The sequence below is a fragment of the Macroventuria anomochaeta genome, assembly GCF_010093625.1.
Source record: "Macroventuria anomochaeta strain CBS 525.71 unplaced genomic scaffold BU25scaffold_35, whole genome shotgun sequence".
In the NCBI taxonomy this organism is placed as follows: Eukaryota; Fungi; Ascomycota; class Dothideomycetes; order Pleosporales; family Didymellaceae; genus Macroventuria; species Macroventuria anomochaeta.
In genome coordinates this window covers 360,897-383,548 of record NW_022985396.1, presented here as the reverse complement: position 1 = coordinate 383,548, position 22,652 = coordinate 360,897, and the positions used below count along the sequence as shown (strand labels likewise).

General features: G+C 53.3%; 10 protein-coding genes across 10 annotated transcripts; 3 read left to right on the top strand and 7 right to left on the bottom strand.

Moving 5' to 3' along the window:
• Positions 1 to 466: 466 nt before the first annotated feature.
• BU25DRAFT_461849 (uncharacterized protein) lies at positions 467 to 1,382 on the bottom strand (the record flags this gene model as incomplete). The annotated part of the gene is made up of 2 exons (XM_033710479.1): positions 467 to 633; positions 1,208 to 1,382. The coding sequence occupies 2 exons, from the start codon at positions 1,380 to 1,382 to the stop codon at positions 467 to 469; spliced, it is 342 nt and encodes a 113-aa protein (XP_033557962.1).
• A 318-nt stretch (positions 1,383 to 1,700) lies between these two features.
• Positions 1,701 to 2,636, bottom strand: BU25DRAFT_349395 (uncharacterized protein; the record flags this gene model as incomplete). Its single annotated transcript, XM_033703252.1, has 2 exons — positions 1,701 to 2,294; positions 2,346 to 2,636. The coding sequence occupies 2 exons, from the start codon at positions 2,634 to 2,636 to the stop codon at positions 1,701 to 1,703; spliced, it is 885 nt and encodes a 294-aa protein (XP_033557961.1).
• Positions 2,637 to 4,702: 2,066 nt separating this feature from the next.
• Positions 4,703 to 5,786, top strand: BU25DRAFT_349540 (uncharacterized protein; the record flags this gene model as incomplete). The annotated part of the gene is made up of 2 exons (XM_033703258.1): positions 4,703 to 5,021; positions 5,125 to 5,786. The coding sequence occupies 2 exons, from the start codon at positions 4,703 to 4,705 to the stop codon at positions 5,784 to 5,786; spliced, it is 981 nt and encodes a 326-aa protein (XP_033557960.1).
• A 474-nt stretch (positions 5,787 to 6,260) lies between these two features.
• BU25DRAFT_494206 (eIF-3 RNA-binding subunit) lies at positions 6,261 to 7,570 on the bottom strand. Its single transcript, XM_033711761.1, has 3 exons — positions 7,475 to 7,570; positions 6,635 to 7,410; positions 6,261 to 6,578 (listed from the first exon to the last, which is right to left on the bottom strand). The coding sequence occupies exons 1-3, from the start codon at positions 7,489 to 7,491 to the stop codon at positions 6,529 to 6,531; spliced, it is 843 nt and encodes a 280-aa protein (XP_033557959.1). The 5' UTR covers positions 7,492 to 7,570; the 3' UTR covers positions 6,261 to 6,528.
• An 86-nt stretch (positions 7,571 to 7,656) lies between these two features.
• On the bottom strand, positions 7,657 to 8,809 carry BU25DRAFT_375574 (uncharacterized protein; the record flags this gene model as incomplete). Its single annotated transcript, XM_033704096.1, is given in 3 exon segments — positions 7,657 to 8,260; positions 8,280 to 8,617; positions 8,665 to 8,809. 3 exon segments carry the CDS (start codon positions 8,807 to 8,809, stop codon positions 7,937 to 7,939), a joined length of 807 nt encoding a protein of 268 aa, XP_033557958.1. The 3' UTR covers positions 7,657 to 7,936.
• A 2,355-nt stretch (positions 8,810 to 11,164) lies between these two features.
• Positions 11,165 to 13,798, bottom strand: BU25DRAFT_494204 (uncharacterized protein). The gene is made up of 2 exons (XM_033711760.1): positions 13,429 to 13,798; positions 11,165 to 13,380 (listed from the first exon to the last, which is right to left on the bottom strand). The coding sequence occupies exons 1-2, from the start codon at positions 13,747 to 13,749 to the stop codon at positions 11,203 to 11,205; spliced, it is 2,499 nt and encodes an 832-aa protein (XP_033557957.1). The 5' UTR covers positions 13,750 to 13,798; the 3' UTR covers positions 11,165 to 11,202.
• Positions 13,799 to 14,059: 261 nt separating this feature from the next.
• On the top strand, positions 14,060 to 15,150 carry BU25DRAFT_375569 (uncharacterized protein; the record flags this gene model as incomplete). The annotated part of the gene is made up of 2 exons (XM_033704095.1): positions 14,060 to 14,162; positions 14,267 to 15,150. 2 exons carry the CDS (start codon positions 14,060 to 14,062, stop codon positions 14,929 to 14,931), a joined length of 768 nt encoding a protein of 255 aa, XP_033557956.1. The 3' UTR covers positions 14,932 to 15,150.
• On the bottom strand, positions 15,059 to 15,646 carry BU25DRAFT_461842 (uncharacterized protein; the record flags this gene model as incomplete). Its single annotated transcript, XM_033710478.1, has 1 exon — positions 15,059 to 15,646. The coding sequence occupies one exon, from the start codon at positions 15,644 to 15,646 to the stop codon at positions 15,059 to 15,061; it is 588 nt and encodes a 195-aa protein (XP_033557955.1).
• A 3,258-nt stretch (positions 15,647 to 18,904) lies between these two features.
• BU25DRAFT_414222 (uncharacterized protein) lies at positions 18,905 to 20,004 on the top strand (the record flags this gene model as incomplete). The annotated part of the gene is made up of 1 exon (XM_033707232.1): positions 18,905 to 20,004. A coding segment is annotated over exon 1 (713 nt), but the record flags the coding sequence as incomplete, so codon positions are not given.
• Positions 20,005 to 21,160: 1,156 nt separating this feature from the next.
• BU25DRAFT_461841 (uncharacterized protein) lies at positions 21,161 to 21,555 on the bottom strand (the record flags this gene model as incomplete). The annotated part of the gene is made up of 3 exons (XM_033710477.1): positions 21,161 to 21,357; positions 21,407 to 21,466; positions 21,519 to 21,555. 3 exons carry the CDS (start codon positions 21,553 to 21,555, stop codon positions 21,161 to 21,163), a joined length of 294 nt encoding a protein of 97 aa, XP_033557953.1.
• Between the last annotated feature and the right edge of the window lie 1,097 nt (positions 21,556 to 22,652).

Genomic DNA, 22,652 nt, shown 5'->3' with positions numbered 1-22,652 from the left:
ATGCGGAGCACGTCCTCGTCAGTTTCTTCGTTGATGAGCCTCTCGATTGTTTCCACTTGCTTGAGGTCGAACAGCAACCACAGACGCCATCGATATGAGTTGCCGAACCGCGAGCGGGCATAATCGATATGATGCCAGCGTTGCATTACACCATAGCTTTCGAAGAAGTCGCAAGGCAGAAACAGTACGCGGGCACCCAGTCTTGCTGATAAGCACGGAACACACGCGATTTCGGTTGTTGAGTCCATGTCGACAAGGGTGGCCCGAAAGGTGACTATTTATGGTGCTGTATAGCGTCTTCCGCACATTCCGCAACGAGAGGCGCGCTTGCGTCAAGATATCAGAAGAGAAAGTGAAATATGTGTCCACCCCTAGCGAGACTTGATCGAGGGTGAGATCGGCTGTATGGATGCAGATAGCTGTAGTGCATTTCGGATTCGGGAGTGGTGGAGATGTAGTAGTTGTACTAGCGCAGCAGCTGGGCGTCTGCAACGTTTAGGTAGGATGCATGTGCAAAGATGAGCGAGATGGATTGATTGAGGAAACCGAGTGTGTCCAAGACAAGAGAGGAAGTTGGGACTGCCGTATACGCCACCGTTGGCGTGGGTGGTGACCAGAGACGTGTTGTGTTCGCTAGTGATGGTAAGCATATTGTGCTCTTCGAACATGTATAAACTTACCTAGCAAGATCCAGGACTCTCCTTTTCTGATTCATTTCGCTGCCACTAAAACCGTTTGTAGGAGATTCTTACCTCCACAGATGAATTCGAAGGCGCGGTTCACCCAGAAGCTTTTCAAACAATTCAACCTACGCATCAAACGTAAAATTTGTGAACGAGTAGTTCCAAGAATTGTACGCCTACACGGCTTTTAGTCCACTTTCCAGGTCCGCGTTGAGCGCCGTTCTCGCATGCGCCTCAGACCAGGCACAATGCGCAAAGTCTACAATTGTAGTAACTCCGTCATTCACTGCTTCGTACAAGCCTGCCAGTTGCCGAACATACACATCTTTGGGATTGAACGTCGTTCCAGCAGCAGAACTTGTCCCAAATCAAGGCAGATACTGTAATAACGTTGTGTTGGAACTCAGCGTCTTGAAAGCGGTTTGCCAGCTATGTCGGTGCGTGTTGATGAAGCCAATGGAAATGATGTCGTTAGTGGTAATGGACTGCCTCCAGGCTGGTGGTGAAGGTGACGATATACTGACCTGAGGGAACAGCAGTGATTGTGCCGTCCTCGACAAGCGCTGAGCCGTTGCGTACGATCTCGAGGCTGTGAGTAGCTTCGTCCCAGGTGATCACGATACCGCCTGCTAATAGAGTTGTAGTATAGACGAAGAGGTTTGGTAAGGCGAGACCGAGAAGGACCGGAAGCAGGAACATGTTGGAGTTGAGTTGCAACTCCCGCGTCCCAACAGTTCATTCAAGCGGCGATAGCATATATAGCGCAATCTCCATGTGGATGTTTGGGCTTGGCCAACATACTCTGTAAGTAATAAACTCCGGCATATGAAGCATCAACGGGATTGTTAACTGTCATTAGCTTCAATGACGTGCCGCCAAGCTGCCTAGGTGGGAGTGTTTACTGGTGGAGTCGTGAGCATCTCTTTGGCCCGGTGGGGCCCGACCAAGTGGCACCACAACCACACTTCTCTTCCTCTGTATGTTCACAACGAATGTCCTTTTTTCTTCTGGAGGTTCTTACCACGTTCTAGCTTTCTGCTTCCTGCTCATCGCCGCAATGGGCCCACACTCGAGCCTTCTTTCAATGTTAATCAGATCCTCCAAACCAGGCAATACATCACCCGTCTTTCGACTCTCTTCGTCTTTGCTTCCAAGTAGCGTATTGAACAGTACAATAGCAAACACGGTCGGGATCACGAAAGCGACGATGACCATCACATCGTCCCATTTCCGCCCATTGTTTTCATCGTTTCCTAGACCAATATTTCTCACCCACGCACTGCCAAGATAAGATGCTATACCGCCGATGAATATCGCAACAGACAGCGTGAGAATCTCATATGGAGCCTCGAGAAGATGGAGAGCCGCTATTGAGCTCTGATAGACCTCGCTGTTCTCGTGATTGCCATACTTTGTGCCGTTCGATAGCCACGCACGGAGTGCTCTCGCATTGCGAGCGGCGCCAAATTCGCGTTGCTGAATACATGTGAAGAACGTGGCAAGAACAGAAAGCGACAGCGCGACGATAAACAGGGCGCGGGCCATAGCGTGTGTGTCCGCCAGCCGAGGGAGGCTGAGCGCTTGTATAGCGACGGAAGCGAGGAGTGCACCCTGATGGTCAGTTCAAGGTTCCTTGCCAGAAAGATTCAGATCGGTGCTTACGACAAGTGCAATCAGCCGTGAAGAGTCCAGTCGAGAGTCCCGCATCCGCAGAATGTCCTCATCGCTCCCCGTGTTGATGAGCTTCTCTAGAGCTTCGAGGCCCCTGATATCGAAAGACAACCAGAAACGCCAACGAAAGGATGGACCGTATCTGTTGCGTGCGTATTTGGTACGAGCCGGCGGAGCAAACCAGGCTGCGGAGTCTGTGAGCAGATATATGGGCAATAACAACACGCGCACGCAAAAACGTGCTGGTGAACCGAGAACATTCGCTATCTCGATGAGATCCATGTGGGATTATAGCTGCTGACCATAAAGAGGATACAGATTAGTTTTATGTATGTTTCGTGTTGCAGGCGATTGTGTTGCCTAGTCGATCAGCATCTACCACAAAGCTGAGGTGATGCTCAGCCTTGTTCGAGTGACACAAGAAGGCAACCAAGATAGCCTCACGAGGTCATACGCATTGCAGCTGCATGATGTCACATTGAGCGTGAGTTCAGGGTCAATGTTGAGGGTCGACTTGTTCAATACATCTCAAACGAAACGTGAAGGTGATTGACCCCGCACGTGCATTCGCAACTCGTCGACCGATAACGTCATCGCTCTTGCTGTTCTTTTCACTGTGGGAGTGATGAGGAGAGGCTGCTCTGCATAATCCAAAGGTTTGTTGCTGTTATGTCTGTTGTGATGGCCTTTTTTCTGGCCATCAGGAGGGTCTGTTTTACATGACGTATTGTTCGCCGCTGCAGTGTTTGCCAGCGGTCCGCTGCACTGATTGTCCAGCCCATTCGGTTAGTTCAGTTTGGTTCCCCATCCCTTCACTGCCATTCCCTTCTACTATATAGTCCCGATCGATCCTCGTCATAGCTCACAGATAGATCAATCAACCAATCATCTCAACCCTTCCACACGTATCTATGATACAGATGAGTGTGGAAAGTGCTTGTCAAGGGGAGTGGGAACCACTACACCAACATGTGGTACATAAGACGTCCTTACCCCATGAACCGTCACAGCTCTTCATCGACCCTCAATATCAACATCTACATAAAGAGAGTGCATGACAGTCGTCTGGAGATAGTAACAGAATCATCACAGAAACGTCTTTGCGAGTGCCTGAACTGCTTCCAGTTGTTACCGGTTTCACGCTGATTAGAATTAGTGCCCATATTATCGAAGCATTCTACGCAAACGCTTCCAGTGACAGGCTCGCACCGTCTGATGCTCTAGGGAGGCTTGGCTCGGTGTTCGCCACTCATAGTCCAGATACTGTCCAGCGGCGAAGATACATTCAGCATCGCACTTGATCCAGCATCGCACTTGCAGACGTTGAGCATCCATTACAACATTGTTAAGTTGTTATCAAATAAGAACAATGTTATCACGCAACAATTCTCTCTGGACGATATCCAGGAAGACCTCTTAACGCTTTTGTGTATCGTCAAGAAATAAGGGGTTCAAATTGCACATCAATATGGACCAACAGCGTATCAGGCTCAACATGTGGGGGAAACTGGTTCGATATACTACGGCCGGTCTTGAAAGCATTCGAGGAGGCCGGCGCCACTGTAACGATTGATTGGACCTATCACGGACGCTATGTGGATGGTATAGACGGTGCACATAGGCGTTCACTGATAGACCTGATGAAGGCTCCACGGCCGAAGTGGAGAGAGGAATTGGTAGGCTGGTTAGAAAGCGTAGATACCCGCACATGCCTGACAAGTACCAGAGCGAACATACCCGGCCTAAAGCTGCATCGATGACAGAGAATATATCTATGGGAACGAGCCTGGCTACAACCCAGAAGAATTCAAGTTCGATGACACGAAAGCCGAGGTCGATGACGAGAATGAGTACAGCAACTATGTTTGGGATGACTATCATGGGCTTCACTGCGAGTATGTTGAGTGCGCGTCTCCAGATAGTGGTCCCATGATTGATTTGTACGAGTCCGGTATCATCTAGTTTCGGGCTCGAAACAAGTAATTGGCATGCCATCAAGTCGACCACTTATCGTTGGCTTCGACGATGTTGCGAGGCTTCACATGCATCAAAATACGGGCATGGGTGTGACTCGCGGTGACTTGAGCCGATGATCCGCGGACAGGATGGCCCCACGTTGCTCGCTGATTGGCTGCAATGACGTGCATGACTACACGCTACACCCTCCTATCGCGGAGCGCATGTCGTCTTCCACCTCGACACCTCCCTCAGTCGTTGCTGCCTCGGTCACTCTCTATTCGCGTCTCACTCAGCTTGCAAGCATCTCTGCTTCTTGCCTCTCTTGGCACAGTCTGTCCCTTCCTCGAGGGTCTTATCGCACTATCGCACAATCGCACCCCAACGCCACCATGGCTATTGACGACTTGACTACACCGCAAGCAGCGGCCCCGCAGCCCATTGACATTGAAGCATGGACCGAGCAAGCGACGGCAGCTATGGGCTCTGTCACCATCTCCGTACCTACCACAGTCGCTCAGGAGACGTCCGTTGCTTTCGAAATCCCGCTCGATGAGCACGATGCGCCAGCCCGCCCTGCACCTGCTACAACGACTCAGGTGCACACTGTGTACAAGCGCAAGGAGCCCATTCGCCGCGACAGCTTGAAGAGGCGTGAAGCGCTGCTCAAGGGCAAGGAGGGCAGTCGGCGCAGGCAGAGGTGGGAGAACGGTACGCTATCCTGACTCACTCCCTCCAGCAGCGTCACCAACACCAGAACCACCACCTTCGAACACCACATTCCCTACGTTCAGCAGTGGCTCATCTCTCGCAGACCGCCTCCTAAACAATCCCCACGTCGAACCCCCCACCTCAAAAGACTGGGAGGTCCACCCCACCTACCGTGTGCGCAACGTGCCATACTACCTCGCACCCCTCTGGGACGCGGGCCTGAAGCGGCAATCCACTAAGCGCCACGACGCCTGTGTCGCCGAGAAAAACGCAAGCCGGACCGTAGCCAACAAGCCGACAACGCCCGGCGTGGTGCCGAAAGAACTGCGCGAGAAGCTCAAGCGCAGCCGCGGCGCAAAGGGCCTCCTTATGGATCTGGAGGGCGAAGTGCGCAAGTTCGTCAGCGAGTGGGAGGCCAGCGCCAGGGCGGCGGAAGAAGAGGGGTTGCCTGCAGATCTAGACTCCGAGGATGAAGAAATCGTCTTCGTTGGGCGCAACGGACAGACACACGATCATGACGGTGCGAGTGCGCAGCTCAAGCGCGAGCTCATGCTTTTCGAGACGCCTGAAGGTGATAATGGCGGCACGTTCGGACGCTGGCTTGTGCATCATATTGGTGTGTACTATGGGCTCACGACGTGGAGTGTCACTGTGGGCACTCCGGCGAGGAGGGAGGCGTACATTGGGATCAAGGAGACGAAGATGAGGAGTGGTGGAAGGGCGGCGTGCAGTCCTATGCCTACTCCGCTGTGGGGTATGGTTTAGGAGACTGCAGTTGTTCTACTTTCCGTTCGCTTCCTTACCTTTTCGATGTTCCATCTTCTCGCCGCGTGCATCTTGTGCATGTGGACGCGCATAGAGCACCGGAGGTGTGCCATCATATAGACTATACATCAGTCATGTCTGCGTGAGTTCTCTTGGCAACGATCAGGCACTATGCTATACGCCGTGTCAGTTTGTACAATTATTGGCAGTGCCATCCCCAAGTCGTCTGGGACAGCACAGGGGCCATGATGACGCGACCGACCGAATCTGTTTTCAGCATGTCTGAGCGCCATACGTGTGCATTTGGATGAAAGCGTGGGCCTTGCTTTACGGCTGCACATAACCTCTGGACGGAGACAACGACTGAGATGACATAGATATCTCGTCTAGACTGAAGACGAGCAGGCAACAATGCTTCAAGCCCTCCGTACATACACTGAGTCTTAAACATCACTGCGCTAGATATCAAGACTCAGGACTGAAATCATGAGAATTGCATTACTCTCTATTCGTCCGTTCATAGCCCAGCCACAACGGGCTACACCAGCGCAATACCCTCCAGCTGCGGTGGCTTATGCTAGCCGTATATTTTCCTTTCGTCATGTGGTGCCAAATGCCTTTCTGGACTGATCTGGCTGCTCCTACACAACCCACGTCTTCGACCATTTTGGAAACGTTGTATCGAACCTCCAGGTTACCCATAACAGACACTTGGAGGTGGCGCGTCAGGCTGTACGGGCGCTTAAGCCTTTTTGGCGAACTCGACGCGCAGAATGAGATGGCCGAAACCGACTGCAAACATATCAGTACAAGTCCCAAAGTAGTGGCTGGGGTATGGTAAGACTTACAGCCGTCCATCTTCTCACACGCCTTCGCAGCATCACTCCTATCCGCGTAACTGATGAAAGCAAAGCCCTTGGCTCTCCCTGTCTCACGGTCCTTGGCCAAGAACACTCTTGTGACGTGACCGTATCTGCTGAACATGTCCCTAAGATCCTGCTCTTCCGCAAATTCACTGACGTTGGTAACCCTCAGCGTCGCGCTATCATCGCGATCAAACTTGCCGCCCATCTTCTCGCCTCCGCCCATCTTGCCTCGCAGATGGGGCGGCACATATCCGCCGCTGCCAGCACCAAGACCTCCCGCACCACCAGGCGCATCGTCGGGCATATCGGCCGGCGCATCGGCGCCCTCGGGGGCCATGGTGTCCTTGAAGGGACATTTGGTTGTAAAGTGGTCACCGGAGCAGATACGGCACTTGATCTTTGCGTTCTTGAGCTCCAGCTTCTTCTTCTCGTCCTCGCCCTTGTCTTCCTGCGCGGCCTTCCAGTTGGACTGTGGGCGGAAGACAATGTTCTCAGCGACCGAGACGGTGTCGGTCTGTGGCCCTGCGGGCTTGCCCTTCTCCTGCCCGAATTTTGCCCATGCCTTGCGCTCGGCGACGCGGGGGTTTACGACTTGCTTGATGACTGTCTTCTTGATGCGGCGGGTGGTCTTGACCTTCTTGCCGTCCTCGTTTATGCGGTAGGATACGATCGTCTCGGTTCCGTCCTTGTTCTTGGTGACTGTCTGCTGGGGGAGGGCGAGGTCGTTCTCGTCTTCCTCTTCGGCCCAGTCGGTGCGGCTGCGAATTTCTGTTAGCCAAATTCGTCAAGAGGACTTTTTTTATATTTTTTTGGGGTACGTACCCTGCTACGCGAGACATGGCTGCTATGTGATGTGTGTAGGAATGGGGGGTAGTAAGTGTGGGTGCTCGTCGTGTGTTGTTGGTGGTTGACGCTGCGATTCAAAGATGGAGTGGCGTGTGGGGCATCAAATGTGCGATATAATATTTAGTGCGCCGCCTAGCGCCCCCTACACCCTTTCACCACTCCTTCCAGCCTTCAATGACAATGCACACAGTCTGAAAGGCCAGCCAAACTGTTTGGTAGCTAATCTGAGTCACATTTTTACGATACAGCAAATATTGCTGCCTATTTCGAAGCGTTCGGGGCAAGCGTGACTGAATAAGCAAGCAGGCACCCTGGGCACCGTTGTCGTTGCATGACTATGCAGAAAGTGATGGAAGAGTAAAATGCAGCTTTGGTTCTACTGTATGATTCTAGGGGGAAAATAATCGAAGACCATCGTCGAACCATGCGCCCAATCGTTCATCCCTCCGATCCTAGCTTCCACTGCACGCGACCGTTGGGATGACCTGTATACTGCCCTGTCTGCACTGGCTTTGGTTGCTGTATCACCACATCGCTGTTCGTACGCGGGATCGTCTGCATGACTGGTTGAGGGGTCGTGCAGCCAAAAGCAGTATTACTGTTGCCGCGGACCAGTGGTGGTGCATTTGCGCCCATAGGAGGTCTCTGGATATGGTGTGATGAGTAAGGTGCGTGGAAGTCGTTGACAAAGCGCTCGGGTGGCGGCATCATCATCGTCCTGTACTGTTGTAAGTAAGGTGGTAAGAAATCAGTTGATATTGTCTGACTCCTGCGGCGTAACGCTGCTCCTTCGGCTCGCAGGCAGACTGCCAGTCGCGCTTCCGCTGACACTCGCAGCATTGTACGTCGCCGCATGTTGTGACTGAGGTGTTGCTGGAAGCCAGCCGCTGCTGGTGATGCCCTCCGTATCCACCAGGCGCTGCAGCAGATCTTCAGTGATGACAAGCAGATGCTCGTATGCAGCAAGACGAGAGTCCTCCTTTGCCGAAGTGCAGTGGATGTACGATCTACTCATTGGATTGTGTTCGACGATGGCGGCGCCAGTCTTTCGCGAGGAAGTTGGGGCGAAACTTATCACGTCGAGACATCGATTCGGGCCGTAGATTGCTCGAGCGTTCGCTGCAGTGCATTAGCAGGTGAGTCTTCGAAGCCCAGCGAGGACATACCGAGGATTCTTGCTCTTGTGCCTTCCAAAGAGTCCTCGTTGACCTTGTCCTCCATGCGATGCAGTATCTTGTTGGTAGTCCTTTCCATCTCCAGATTCTCGTAGCTGCTGCCCTTGTGCTTCATATCCCTGAACGACTCGATCATCTTTATCGGCTATCTGTACCTTGTGAAGTCGAGTGGATCTACCAGAAACTGAGGACGGAACTGAGCTGACCGTACTTCCAGTCTCCGAATGCTTCAATGAGCTGACGCGACTCGTCGAACCGAGCTGAGTAGTTGAGTTGAAGCTGCGAAAAGAGTTGACCCTGGATAGGCTCAATCTAGAGACACTCGGTGTGCTGGAACTGGATCTGGACCGTGAACCGTCTAGCTGGCGACAAAGTCGTTTGACCTCTTTGCGTCTCTTGTACTCTGCGTCGTCCGCTAGAAGTTGTTCACGAACCTCGTTCCAAGATTTTTTGGGCACGTAATAAGCGCTGTCTGGGTGCCAAGGGCCTTTGTCGACAGGATTTGCGTCAATGTATGCGAAGCGCTCGGCGAGGGTAGTCTTGCGGCGTAGCTGACCTGATTTGGATGTGGCTGTACCACTGCTGCGTTTGAGATTATTTCTGGAGCTATTCGCGGTACTAATGCGCGAGAGGGTAGGTGATGTGCGTGCCCTGCCGAGGCTGGGTCTGGGCCTAGCAGACGGATCCAGAGTGGATAACTCGTTAATGATTTGTAGCTTCGAGGGTCGCCGTTGCACCGGCAAGCAGGGACCGCACGATGTGAGGATTATGGGGGCGAACGTGGTGGCGGTTTTGTGAAGGAGCTGGTTTGACACTTAGTATTGATCAACGACTTGGGCTCGAAGGTATGATGAAGGTGAATGAAGGGCTGCAACATACATGATTGAGGGTTGCTGTCCGCGCTAGCGGAGAGGTGAGTCCGTAGAAATGAGGTTGTAGGCAGGTGGTGCAAGAGTGAAGGACGCGGACGCGCGATGAGTGTGGAGGCAGGCGAGCGTGGGGGTTGCAACTAGGAGTGTTTATGGTAAGGAGCGCGATTGCGTTCATTGCCCAGACGATGGGAAACCCAGACGACGGGAAAGCAGTCACACCTCAAACAAGCAAGGACGGTACATGACGGTTGTTGTTCACGATGGCCCGGAGGCAGTTGCCCATTCGAGAGGAAGGTACTGCGGAACGTGCACGTCCAGATGACCTTCGAGAGGGCTACAAATGTACACAGCAGCAATTGCACCGTCAAACAATCCTACCATTCCTCCTCTCACCTGGCCTCACGCTCCATACCCTTCTCCGCTCCTCCACTCCTCACAACCCCTACCCAGCCCTAACAACCTGCTCCATAGCCAACCCAAACCTCTTATGCCAAACCCCCATCAACTCCTCCGTACTTTTCGTATCCGGAATACTCTCATCCAGCGCATCCGCCCTAAACCCCTCTATCAACGTGGCTCTGCCCGCACCTTTGAAGCCGCAGCCTTCGTACATCCTGACCAGCCAAGGAACCTTGGGGTTCATGAAGAGTCTGATCCTCGCTTGCTTCAGCTCATTAAGCGAGGGGGGCGGGGGGGAGCCTATGTGTACTCGATCGCAGTGGCAATGCATGAGTTGATGAGCTATTCAGCCAGGCCGCGCCCACGATGTGCGGGGAGTGTGTACAAATCGTAGACGTACCATCTCGCCTCCTCGTTCGGGTTCTCACGGATGGGTAGGTTCGTGTCAGGGGAAAGGTAGTAGTCCTTGTATGTCATGGGGTCCATGAACGGCCGCGAAACCTACCCACTCTCTCTCGATCAATGCTGTCTCATCGTCGAAAGAGTTGGCGTCGTTACTGGACGAGGTGTTGGTGGCCACGCATATGAGTATAGTATGGGCTTTTCAGAAAAGGCGTTCGTTCCAGACTTCGAGGGGCATAGCGGATTCTACGGCATGTTGGGCTAGGAAGCTGACTGGGTCGGTTTCTAGAGCGGAGAGTCGGGTGGTGTGGGATTTGCGAACGAGATCGGCTAGGCATGGTGAGGTCCTGGGTACGCGGATGACTCTGTAGGTGGCTGTAGTGTTGTTTGCAGCCATCTTTCAATCAGGATGAATGGATGGTATTGTTGAGGTTGAGATGTAGTCGGGCAGTGGGCTTTGAATGCTCCGAGAAGATTAGGCACCTATTGAGCGTGACACAGCAAGCCTATGGTGCAATTCGGAGCCAAGAGACATGCTGTTGTCGCGATAGAAGGGCGCTCTCTCCCGCAAGTTTAGCAAAAATCGAGTTTGTTGAGGTTGTCACCTGTCCCATCCGGAACTGGAAGGTGCGAACATGAGTCATTCCGTAGGGCATGGTGCTGAAATGTTGTAGCAATTCGCTAGACAAAAGCTGCAGTTTCGCAAGATAGTTCTAGTCATAGATTTGGGATTTGTACTATGATGTCAGCGGCTCACTTCTGAAGCCAAATGATGTGAACGGCCATTCGTAATTCTATCACACAAATATTGCTGCAATGATAACAACATCAGCTTTTAGATGCACAATGTTCATAATTAGTGGTGGGGGTTCCCGGCACGTCGACTCGGGCTGTCCGCCCAGGTCTGCGTGAACCCATCGTTGTCCCCATCATCGCTCTGATCGACGTCTCCCAAATCGATGCCTGTAATCTCTTCGTCATACGCATTCTCATCTGCATCCCCATCATGATTTCCAGCATACTTCTCAGGACTGAATATCGGACTTGTGGCGATGCGCGGGCGGCTCCTAAACACGCGGTCGTAGTCAACGTCACCAGAGAGCAGATCTTCTTTGGGTGTCTTTTCGCTGCTCTTCACTTCCTCGATAGCTTCGAAGGATTTGTGCGGTGTATCGAACTGGTTAACAGGGAATAGTGAAGATCTCGATTTACGCTTCTGTTTCCGGGTAGTTTCTTGTGACGCTGCGAGAGAGGTGCGAGGTCGACTCGACATAGCAGCCATGCTGAGGCGCGTTCGATCGAGTAGGGTCGTCATGTTGTCGAGCTCGGCATCGCTGCCTGCAGGGAGCACTGTTGGTGGTGCTACGGGAAGCGTGTCCGGAGACTCAGGTACTGGTTCGAAGGAGGGTGTTCGAGATAAGGTCATGCGGGTGCGTTCCACGAGTGACATTGACATGCGTGGCTGAGGCTTCTTGACCGGCGATGGGGTTGCGTTACCGATAGCATTGATAATCTGATCGGCAAGAGCCTCCTCTGGGTTCAGATTAGGGATGTCCAAAGTGGGTACTGAGCGTTGGAAAGCAGATGTCGGCGACTCGATTGGCGATGGCTCGGAGAATGGAGTTGGTTGGGAAGGCACCGGAGAGCCTTCTGAAGGTAGTGGAGATGATGACGCTGCGCGGACTGGAGGTGTAACTGCTGTTGGCGTAGGCTCCGACTCTGGCTCGGGCTGGAACCGCCGGCAAATAGGAGATCGGGTGGCTAGCGACTCAGGTGCAGCTATGCGTAGACCAGACAGTTGGCCAACAAGGGTAGTGTCTGAATGGATAGGTAGCGCTTTTGCCGATGGCTGTCGCTGAAGGTGCACGGTTGACTTACTAGCAGATAATCCTTCAAACAAAGCTTTCTGCTCTCGGACGAGAGTCTTTGGCTCACTGACCAAAGTCTTTGGTTCCGTGTGCCAAGCTGAACTCGGTGGCGCCTTTGCTATCGGTCTGGGGTTTGATGGTCTTCTAGTCCGGACTGGTGAGCGTGGAGCGCTGGATGATGATGTCCGTCGCCGCCGAAGGGACGTGAGCGCCGGTTGAGGCTTTGACTGCGAGACACGCGACAGCTCTGAGTCCATATCAGATAGAATGTCCAGATAGCTCGATCGCAAAGTTGGTCGCTGCACTGCGTGGCTCTCGATCTGCTGGGTCGAGGGCAGCTGGTGCTGGATGTGACTGTTGAATTCGAAGACCTTTGCAGGGGTCGGTGCCCTTTGACTCGCTGATGTGTCTTTTGCGTTGTCTCTGCGCAGCTCTTCGTGGAACGCCTTCCACTTTTGCAGTCGAGTCTGCTGTTCATGTACCCTCGATTGTAGGTCTTCCAGCAGTCCAGCTTCCGGGGCGGCGTCTTCCAGCTTTCTCCCTCGCTCGACCATGTGCCACACTTTGTCGAAAGGTTTGCTGAGAAATGCGTCTGCAGTCTGGATTTGATCGCCATGGAGCATGACCCCAAGCCACTTTTGATTGCCAATCCAGTTGTCTGCCAGCTGTCTCTTAACAGCATCTGCTTCTCTCTGTGGCACAGCCGGCGTCTTTGCCCTCGGCGTGTCCATGCATCTCCGTATCCGTTTGTTGACATCACTGGCCTTCGAGTCCAGTGTTGCCTCGAAGGCGGCGAACTTCCTCCTCTTCTCCTCCTTGCGGCGCAGCACGTTGACGAGCGCAGCCTTGTGCGCGATTGCAAGTGGTAGCAGAGAACGTTGCGCATCGATGGGGAGATTGGATGCTGTCGCCAGTTTTCGTGCGACCGCAGCGTTCCTATTCTTCCCATCCCTTGAAGCGAGCACCTTCTTCAGTACTGCAGCAGAGAACAGGGCCAGGACTTCGTAGAACCTCTCGCCTTTGCACTCGTCCAGCATTGTCTTTCGCAGTACGGACTCGCGGCCGAGCACGCCGTTCTTCTTCAAGTCGTTCAGACATCGGTACAGGGCGGCGCGGAGGTTCAGGGACTGGAGAGGCTCGAGCGGAGGAAAGAAAGGGCGCAGTTTCTGGGTAGTCTATCAGCAGCACGTCGTCTCGTGTGTCTTCAGACGCACCTGCGCGGCCTCACTGGCGTCCCAGATCTCGAAGAGACGGAAGAGAGCCCACTCGGTGCCGCCGATGCGCTGCTTCTGGTCTGCGTTCTTGGCTGAGAATGTTTGTACTGTGATGTTGGGCCAGTCGTCTCGCAAGTCAAAGTCGAGTAAGCGCAGATTTGTCACAAACAAGCGCACATCTGAGGCCGGAATTGGGTTCCCTGGTGACTTGGTGGTGGTGGTGGTGGTGGTGGTAGTGTTTGTTTTGACGCACAAGCTGCGCGCCTGGCCGAGGCGCGTTGAGACAGTGGCATTGGAAGCCTGGGAGATTGGGCGTGACATGGTCTCAGAGTGGAGGGCGACATATGCCCCGTCTCTTCTTCGTTAGCAGCTCCGGGCGGCTGCAATGCATCTGTATAGTTCCGTCGTGGTGGTGCAACAAGGACCCACTCCAGCCCAAACAGCAACCGCGGCACGGACCCCAAGCGGCCGGGCTGCCCGCAAGTTCCCTGTCGCGGTGCCTGCGACAAGCGTCCGGTTTCCTTCCATTGCCAAACACGCGCTTTCACGCCTCACGCCCGCCACACCTCACTTCTTCTCTTCCCCTACACTACACCCACCTCACCTGCACATTCGGTCCTTCACCGCCACCATGGCTGTCGACGAGAGCACGCAGACCAACGGCGTCGCCGAGCCCGGCGCGGGGCAAGGGAACGCACAAGACGTGAAGCAGAGCGGCTGGACGGTACAGACTGGTATGTCCTGAAGGAAACAGCGTCGTCCGTATGCGGCACCTCTCCTACTCCCTCTACTGCGCCTGCGCCCGCGCCTGCGCCACCCCTACTAACGCCTCGGCCAGTCCTCGCAGACATCGAACACGGCTACGCCGAATCCACCGACTCGCCCGTCCCCTTCTTCCACCTGCTCGAGCGCCTCAAGACCACCAAGCGCGCAGGCTGGCGCCGCTTCGGCATCGAGGACTGCGAGAGCATCTCCGACCACATGTACCGCATGAGCATCCTCACCATGATGGCCCCACAGTCGATTAGCTCGAAGCTGGATATCCTGAGGTGCTGCCGCATGGCCCTGATCCACGACATGGCCGAGTCGCTGGTCGGCGACATCACACCTGTGGACCCAGTCTCGAAAGAGGAGAAGAGCCGGCGCGAATCAGAGACCATGGATTACATCTGCACCAACCTGCTCGGCAAGTTCAACGGCGGCCTGAACGGCAAGGACGTCAGGCAGATCTGGCAGGAATACGAGGACAGCGAGACAGCGGAGAGCCTGTTCGTGCACGACATCGACAAGATGGAGTTGCTACTGCAGATGCTCGAGTACGAGCGGAGCCAGAAGTGCGAGACAGATCTGGGCGAGTTCACATGGGTCGCGCAGAAGATCAAGAGCCCGGAGATCAACACATGGGCCACGGCTGTGTTCCGCGAGAGACAAGCGCTGTGGAAGAAGGCAGGAAAGACATGCAGCTGGCGCGCTGACACAGAGCCCAAGGACGAGGCATCATAGGCCATCTTGGAGACTTGTTCACGACATTACGACACAGCATTGCGCGGAACGAGCGAGTTTGGCGTTTGGGCATAAGTAGACCTAGATTCCTCAGAGCAACGCGACTCACCACGAGCACAACCGCACACTACTCTGCCACTGCTGCCGGATCCTTCCTCCCCCCTCCTGTTTGCCTCATCACCTCCTCCATAATCCTCCCCGCAGCCCCAGCATCCACCATCTCCGTACTCTTCCTCACTTTCCATCCGCCACCCCCCTCACCCTCCCCAGCTTCACCCCCCTTTGCCCCCTCCTCCAACTCCAACCACCACACAACATCATTCTCGATCTTCTCCTCGGCGCCTTTGACCTGAATCCCATAACCCGCCCGCACCACCACACTCTCCCCAACCTCATCAACCACACACCCTTTAACCTCGACATCCCAGGACTCGAGATTCGGTATCATGCCCCCCAAATGCTCGATAAAGCTCTCAATCGTGAAACTCCCCTGCAGTTTCGGAGCCCGCGAGACCGAGTACGCCGGGCCGAAGCTGTGTGTGTAAGACGGCGTGGTGAGCTGCCGGAGGGACTCGAAGTCCATTTTCGACGGCAGGGAGGGGTTGTGGGATTGTGCGTTTATGAAGGAGAGGGCGGTGGTGCGGAGGGATGTGTATTTGGTGGCAGTGTGGCTGGAGGCGGCGGCGCAGCGGTCTTGGGGGGTGGTTTCGCTCATCGTGGGTGTGCGTTACGGAGTATACGCGTGGTGGTTACAGGCCGTTTGTTCGTTGCACAGTAGTATGTATGCTAGCTGCGGTCTTCTCTCACAGTGTCCGTCTTGCGACTTGTGGGGCTGGGCGAATCCATCTCTTCCGCGGCAACAGCCATCACCATCTTTATATCAGCTTGCCTCTGAATTATTCCCGTCGAATGTACCGCGGCCGCGTGGATGTTGGTGATGCACGGATCCCCACGGGTGCTGCGTCTGGGGTCGCCCGGCTGTGACAGGGGAGGAAGTTTGGGACCGAGAGGTTAGTGCCCGTTCTGCCCGCCCGCTGTCAGCTACCTAAACATGACGTGGTGAGTCCCTTGCGATAGCCGTTGGATAATGGGTAAGGTTCGAAAGGGTAGCGAAGGGGCTGGAGTTTGCGATCCTTTGTGTGCTTTTTGCACAGGCTGGTTGTTGAGGGTAATAGCTACTCAACGCAAGTTGGGTAGTGATCTGACAGCGACCTCCTATGTCTTCTACGCATTACCCGGAGACTCGTTGTGAGGACGTATTGATTAGAAATTTGAAATCATGTAAGTTAACTAGGTAGGAGGAGGTGCAAGCGAGGCACAGGCTGATCAATGTTCGCAGGCGCACTTGCTCGTATTGGCGCCTTGCGAAGGCCTGAAAGCTGGATAGCATTTTGGAAGAACAGTCACAATGCGTCTTCGAGACATAACTGTCGTATCCCCAGCAGGAGCAGTCCTAGAGAGAAATGCAGTATGCGATCTCGGTCTCTGTCCGATTCCTCGTCCAGAGCTTAGAACAGAAACTCACACAGTCGCCAGCCCACGATGAAAGGAAGAAAGAAAGGACGATGCAGGAAATGGCGTGAAAGGTAGCTCACGGAGTATCGTCCAGCCCAAGCCCACCGTTGACCGCGGAGTCGTCCCCGTGCTGCTTGATATGCGAACGCCGGTAGAGGCATAGTTGAGGCTCTCGCAGCCGTGCTGCCCGTCCGTGCAACATCGTCACCGCTACATCCTGAGTCGTTTCTGCTTCATGCGCATGTCTTACCCACCAAGTCAGTTTGCTGAGATCGCAAGCTAAGTTCTGTGCAACGTAGCATCGACCGTCCAGCTGGGACGAAATCTCTCCGATGCAAAGTCGTTTTTCAAGCACACTGCGCAGTGACATGATCCGACACAACGGGCGGTGAAGCATGCGTCATTCGGCCCGCACCGAAGCCTTCTTTCTAGGACAGCACTCCAGTTGGTCTGAGAGCAGCGACCGTATGTCGTGCAGTCCTGATCTGCTCTCGTGATCTTGCCATGTCGCTGTCCAACTCAGGTCAGTCCTATGCATTGACTTTAGCTTGATGGTGTGTTGCCATCAAACTATAGAGCCTGTTTACGGCGCAAACCTGGTGTTCTGGCCAGCTCTTGGCTTCGCTGTCTCGATCTGATCCCCGGTTTTCAGTCTCGGTTCTGCAGGCGTGCGGTGCGTAGCGACCCCAGCGGGTCAAGGTCTGAACGAGGTCACTGCGCAGGCACGCGGTCGGTTCGTGATAACAAGCAGTATGCTGGCAATGTCGGTTGAGCTCTAGTCGTGGATGAGTCGCATTTCCTGCGTTGTTTCTTGTATAAACATTGTCTCGTTGGCAAAGCCATACATCATGTGTTGCCTGCGACTGCAAATTGATTTGGTCAAATTCTGATTTGAAAGCCAGTCTCAAGCTCCACTGGGATCCCTTTAGCGTACGCTCAGACATAACATATGGCGGTGTGGCACCACATTCCAACGCTTCTGACTGCCCAAACATGCGACCGTTGCAATAATGGATTTGTTGTCGGCCTCTATCGTGTTACTCTCTCGATTCTGCGATGGCCTTGTGGCTGCGGACCGAATTTATCATCGATACGGAAATGGCAGGTGACTGATGATGTGGAACTGGACACGCACACAAGCGACCTGATTGCATGAACTGCTGCTGCCCGAGCCGGAATCTGGACCCATGCTATCCGAATGCGACAGGCGCAGAAGACTCTTCGGTTCTGTGGAAACTTGATTTCGTTCTGCTATCCACGAATACCTTTTCGCTGCAATTCTTTCCACAAGCCGGCTTTTGGTCCATCTGGTGCATAGCATTATGGGAACGTACGTATAGGCAATGTGTAGAAACTCTTGTCGATTCTGGACCTTGCAAGGCAGTGACTTTGAGGGTGACGAGTCGTGCAGGAGGTGAGCGAGCAGCCAGGAATGATTGTAAGTAAGTCGGCGTCTCTCCCGTCTTGCTTCAACATTCTTTTTGAATACTCTACCCGAGCGACAGTTGACAAGACCAAGCTCATTCTCGCAAAGCCGAGGGATCGCTCAGCCACTGCAAAGTACTCGTCCCGTAGCTCTCTGCACGTTTTACGTCTCTTGGTCGAACTGAGAATACCCAATACGAGCTTCTCGATCGAATCCGAAATCTCGGTTGTGTACCATAGTGTCGAGCGACTCTCGGATAGTGGTAGTGTTGAGATCTGGTGCGGTGCGAGCTGGGAAGAGCCCCTAGCGATACTATGAGTTGTCGGCCGCTTCTATCGAGGCGAGGCTGTGATGTGTACAAATGTTTGTGCGGTGTGCATCTCTGGCAGTTGAGGCAGGGCATAAGCGAAGCAGGACGTTGTTCAACGTCAGGTGTAGCCGGCGTGTGTTCGACGGCCTCGTACGTCAGATGGAGTATGATCTGAAGCCGTTGATAAGTCGGATGCGCGTCGTGGGGGCCTGTGATCTGGCATCAAGTGGATATCGCAGTCGAGACAGGCTGATGGTATGTCTCTACTTCATCGTATAAGACTCGGAAAGGTATCCGAGTAGGCTCGAAATTGCATGACGGTGACTACTATGTGGTAGAAGTGATGTTAGCTGTCTGGAGGCTCTGCGTCACGTCGTCAGTGTAGTAGAATCGGCCGGGTCCAAAAGTGTGTGTGTGTGTTGTGGGCCGCGGTCTACTGCACCAAGATAGCATCGCATGTATATGTCGATGTATCATGCCATAACACGATCATGTTGCCAGTCTTGTCGTGGCCGTGTCGTAGGACAGGATCTTGAAGTACATGAACTGTGGCCTCCTAGTGCAGAGAGTGCCGAACTGGCTCGGTAAATCCTCGTAAGTGACTGAAGCCTGGCAACGCTTGCGCCTCACCGCATGTACATACCGCCAATCTATTATAAGTTAGCAATATTAGGTAGCAATGCAGCGCAGTACCTTGTCGTGACTGATTCATCTGCCTTGAAACTGATGCAAAAACAGTCATGGTGAGCCTGCGCACTAAACCAAAGGATGAATGAGCCCCATAGCGCACAATATGCGGCTCGTTGCATCCGGAGCCCGGACGAGATCAACGTATGAGGTATGTATTCGATGGTCAAGTTGACTACTTTTGCTTTCAAACCGCCAACCCGTCGTTTATGAGCTCAAAGTTCGTTCTCAAAACCCCCCTGACGGCTGGCTTCTTGTACCAAATGAACAACTTACACCCAAACTGCAGGGGCATAGCCGTACGCAGAAACTCTCGCTACCGTACAGAGCAAGCCAGTGTTCCGACGACGAATTGATGAATTGACAGACTTCCAACCGTAACGATCTACAAAATGCATCTGTCTGTCGGATACCAGTCACGGACCGAGCTTTTCAATTTGCTTGTTGATGGTAATTGTCGCATATCAGGTCGGAAAAGGTCTGTTGCATGTTTCTGTTCTTTCTCTCTATCGTTTTCTAGGCCTTTCGAAGCAAAGCTCTTCGTCATCTGTAACAGTTTGACAGAGAAGTGTGTAGTGCGATGCGGAAGTGAGTTGCAACAGTCGCTCGCAGCGCTCTCGACTCTTGCAATCCAGCCAGGATGCGACCAGTTTCGGGTGAAATGTTCCCAAAGTAATCATCCTTCATGCGCATTCGATCCACACTACAGTCACGCGCCTGCCGGCCTCGGACTCATAACGCACCGTAGGGCAGTCTGCCCACTCTCTTCACCAAAATCAGGTGGACCATGTCGACGAAGAGTCCCTAGTGGAGCGAAGTGGGCTTCGAAAGAGCAGACACTGCGACCCAACATCCTCTTGAGGACTTCGGCCTTCACGTACATAGATACCCATGTTACTGCAAAAGGTGTTAAACATCGTATCATTTTGGCTCGTGGCATTAATAGATCGTTCGTCCGCGGCAGGCAACGACTGATCTCAACGATTCTATTGGAAACAGCAGAACGTCCCGCTGTACTGCCGAGCGGCAAGCATCCCGCGTGGAGCATTCTAGTTCAAGACGTACTCAGACAGGCAAAACCATACTCAGCCGCGAGATATTCTGAGTAGCCCTATCGTAACTTTAAGAAGTATCATGGCTCAGAATAGTTGGTCAATCTCATTGTGTCGTTCTCGCCTCTTCGTAATGTCTGGCGTCAGGGCTGCTGATGGTGCAGGTCCACTTCGGTAACGTAACAGATTTTACCAGGACTGTTCACCATGACAGCTCGATACTGTTGAATGCCTTTGTCATTTCCGTCTGTCACCACTGGGGAACGATGATGCAGTGACCTTGGAGTGACCCTTGTCAAATCCGCACCTAGAGAGCTCCGCCATAACCCACAGGGGATGACTTGCAGTGGATTTACCCCTCATCGAGGCGCCAGGGAGGGTTGTGTGGGCTGTTGTCGAGTATGATTGGAAGTGTGAATCAGGAGTGGAGTAATAGCCACGACATTCCAGTTGGCATCCGATCCCGCGGGTCAGTCTGAAGGTATGCATTCTCCTGTAACTTGAGGTTGGACTGAACGATCAGTCGCAGAATCTCAATTGAGAGCCCTGGATACTGATTCGTGACTGACGAGTGCTGGCCAGACTCGATGCTTCACCCCGGGGCAGGGCTGCCAATCCGCTCACATAGCGCCACTGCATCAACAGCTGCAGTTGAGGTGCATGGAAGCTTTCCTTGTGTATGCCATCCTGGCCTAGAAGGTAGTAGCACCATATTCGAGGCGTTTGGAGCGCGGCCGGTGAATTGACGGAGGAGGAAGATAGCCCCGAGTGGGTAATGACGCGATAACGCAGTCAAATCGTGCAGTTGGAGGATACAGTGTGTTTGCAGGGACAAGAAGCAGATGTTTGAATGAGATCATGAGATGTTGTCGTGAGGAAAGATGCTTTGGTTCCATGGTACACCAACGTGCTAGCGTAGGTCAGGGTCTAGGTAGCGTTGTATACTTTCCTGTTGTGGAAGTGGCAGCCTTGCTTCCTGTCTTCAACTCGAGCTCCCTTCACGGTCGGTACTTGAAACAAAGTAACGCCTGTCGTTTTTCCTAAAACCAGTGACTCCCCTATTCATGCCTGACTCCAGCGCAATGACATCGTATCCGTGAAAGACAATGAAAGACAGTATCGAAGCAAAGAGCCCTTAATCAGCGCCGTCAAAGCCTTCCAGTCTCTCCAGATCCCAATTACTTCTCATAAGACTTGGCCTAAACACCAACTCTGAAGTACTTAATGATAAGTCAGGATTCAAGCCGCAAGTGCACGTCCATACTGGCTTGCTGGCGGAGGCTGCGAGTTCTGATCGGTACATCCGGTGAGATTGCGCAACGCGATCTCAGCAGCGTCTTCTTTCGCCTGTTCCATGCGGGCCCCGTCGTACCAGAAGCGAGCTGGATACTGGGTGTTGTTGATTACAGCGATGGTAGACCAAGCTGTACGGCCGCCTATTCGTACGTTAGTGATGGATTGCATTGAGGGCAGGAGATAAGGTACCTCGACGATCCGAAATATCTTGATACACAATTTCTCCAAGCCCTCTGGCCTGGCAATGCTCTGTAGAGTTGGGTCAGTAAGTCACTATGCCGTGAAAAGGAGGTCAGGTTACCTCTAAGCCGGTAGGTCCAGGGCTTGACTTGCGCCATTTCGAAAGAGTTGCCGAAAAGTTTGAGCTGAAGAAAGTTGAGCAAGCGGTGACAGGAGCGGAAGCTAAAAGGAGTTGTTGAGAAGTGCAGTGATTAATGGTCTGATGTCGAAGCCACCGAGCTTTATGTCGAATGTGTGTTGAACAAAGATGACTTGTCACGAAGGAGAGCTGGACGGTGACGAACAGATGCGAATACCCGTAAAGTAAGTCATGCTCCCTCTAACTGAATGTCAGATAGGATGCAACAAGATGTGGGAAGCCGCGCCCGACTGTGAGGTTCCGACGCTCCAATTATGTTTTTTGCATCAGACCCGATACTCTGGCACCAAAGTTGGGCCATTTTGTTCTAAGCGGGCCGAGAATAGGCCTCACGGCAAAGACACGGATTGTTTGACCCTACCGTGTGAGGGGCCTACCATAACGAGACATTGATGGTAGTTAGGGTGGCTGAACTGTTGCAAAGACCTCCATACGCAACGTGATGTGCTGTATGGGTTTGATGGCTGTGCATGGCTGAACCGAAGAATTGAAGGCTGAAAGTTGCACCCAAGAAACGTTTTCGTACCCACCTGCTGCAAGACATCATCTAGTGTCAAGCGAGCCAGCTCACCGTGCGCTTCAAGCGTACATTGTAACCTTGCCTGGGCCCTAGGCAAGATTCGCAGCTGTGATATCATTAGCAGAAGACGCGAAAACATTCAAGAGCCTTGTTCTCATTCCTTGCTACAAATCGTGAGGCGGTGGGGAGGGCGTCAGCACAAAGAAGGGCAACCGAGCCCGATGTTTGCTAGCGAATTAGTGCGCACTGTCATAGTGGAGTCCCTCGTTTGCAGTGCTGTCTTGGCATGCATTTCCTGAAGTGGCGGTATCGCAGTCACATGGCCAGAAACAAATGCACGGGTGCCTACCGTTGTACCACATGCGCTACAAAGACCCTGCCAAATGACAGCAAAACGATTGTGAAGCAATTGTAGGGCTGCCAGCGGAAACCGGACGGGCTCGTATACTTACCCCATGCGGCCTGTGGGCCTCAAACGAAGTGTTTAACCAAATAAGAGTGTGATCGAGTTCATTGATCGAGTATATAACTCTGGT

Coding starts and splice junctions, on each gene's coding strand:
- BU25DRAFT_494206 (XM_033711761.1), bottom strand. Junction 6,579..6,634: donor GTGTGAGAAGATGGACGGCT/GTAAGTCTTACC, acceptor ATATGTTTGCAG/TCGGTTTCGGCCATCTCATT.
- BU25DRAFT_494204 (XM_033711760.1), bottom strand. CDS start 13,749: ATGTCACGCCCAATCTCCCAGGCTTCCAATGCCACTGTCTCAACGCGC. Junction 13,381..13,428: donor ACGCCAGTGAGGCCGCGCAG/GTGCGTCTGAAG, acceptor TAGACTACCCAG/AAACTGCGCCCTTTCTTTCC.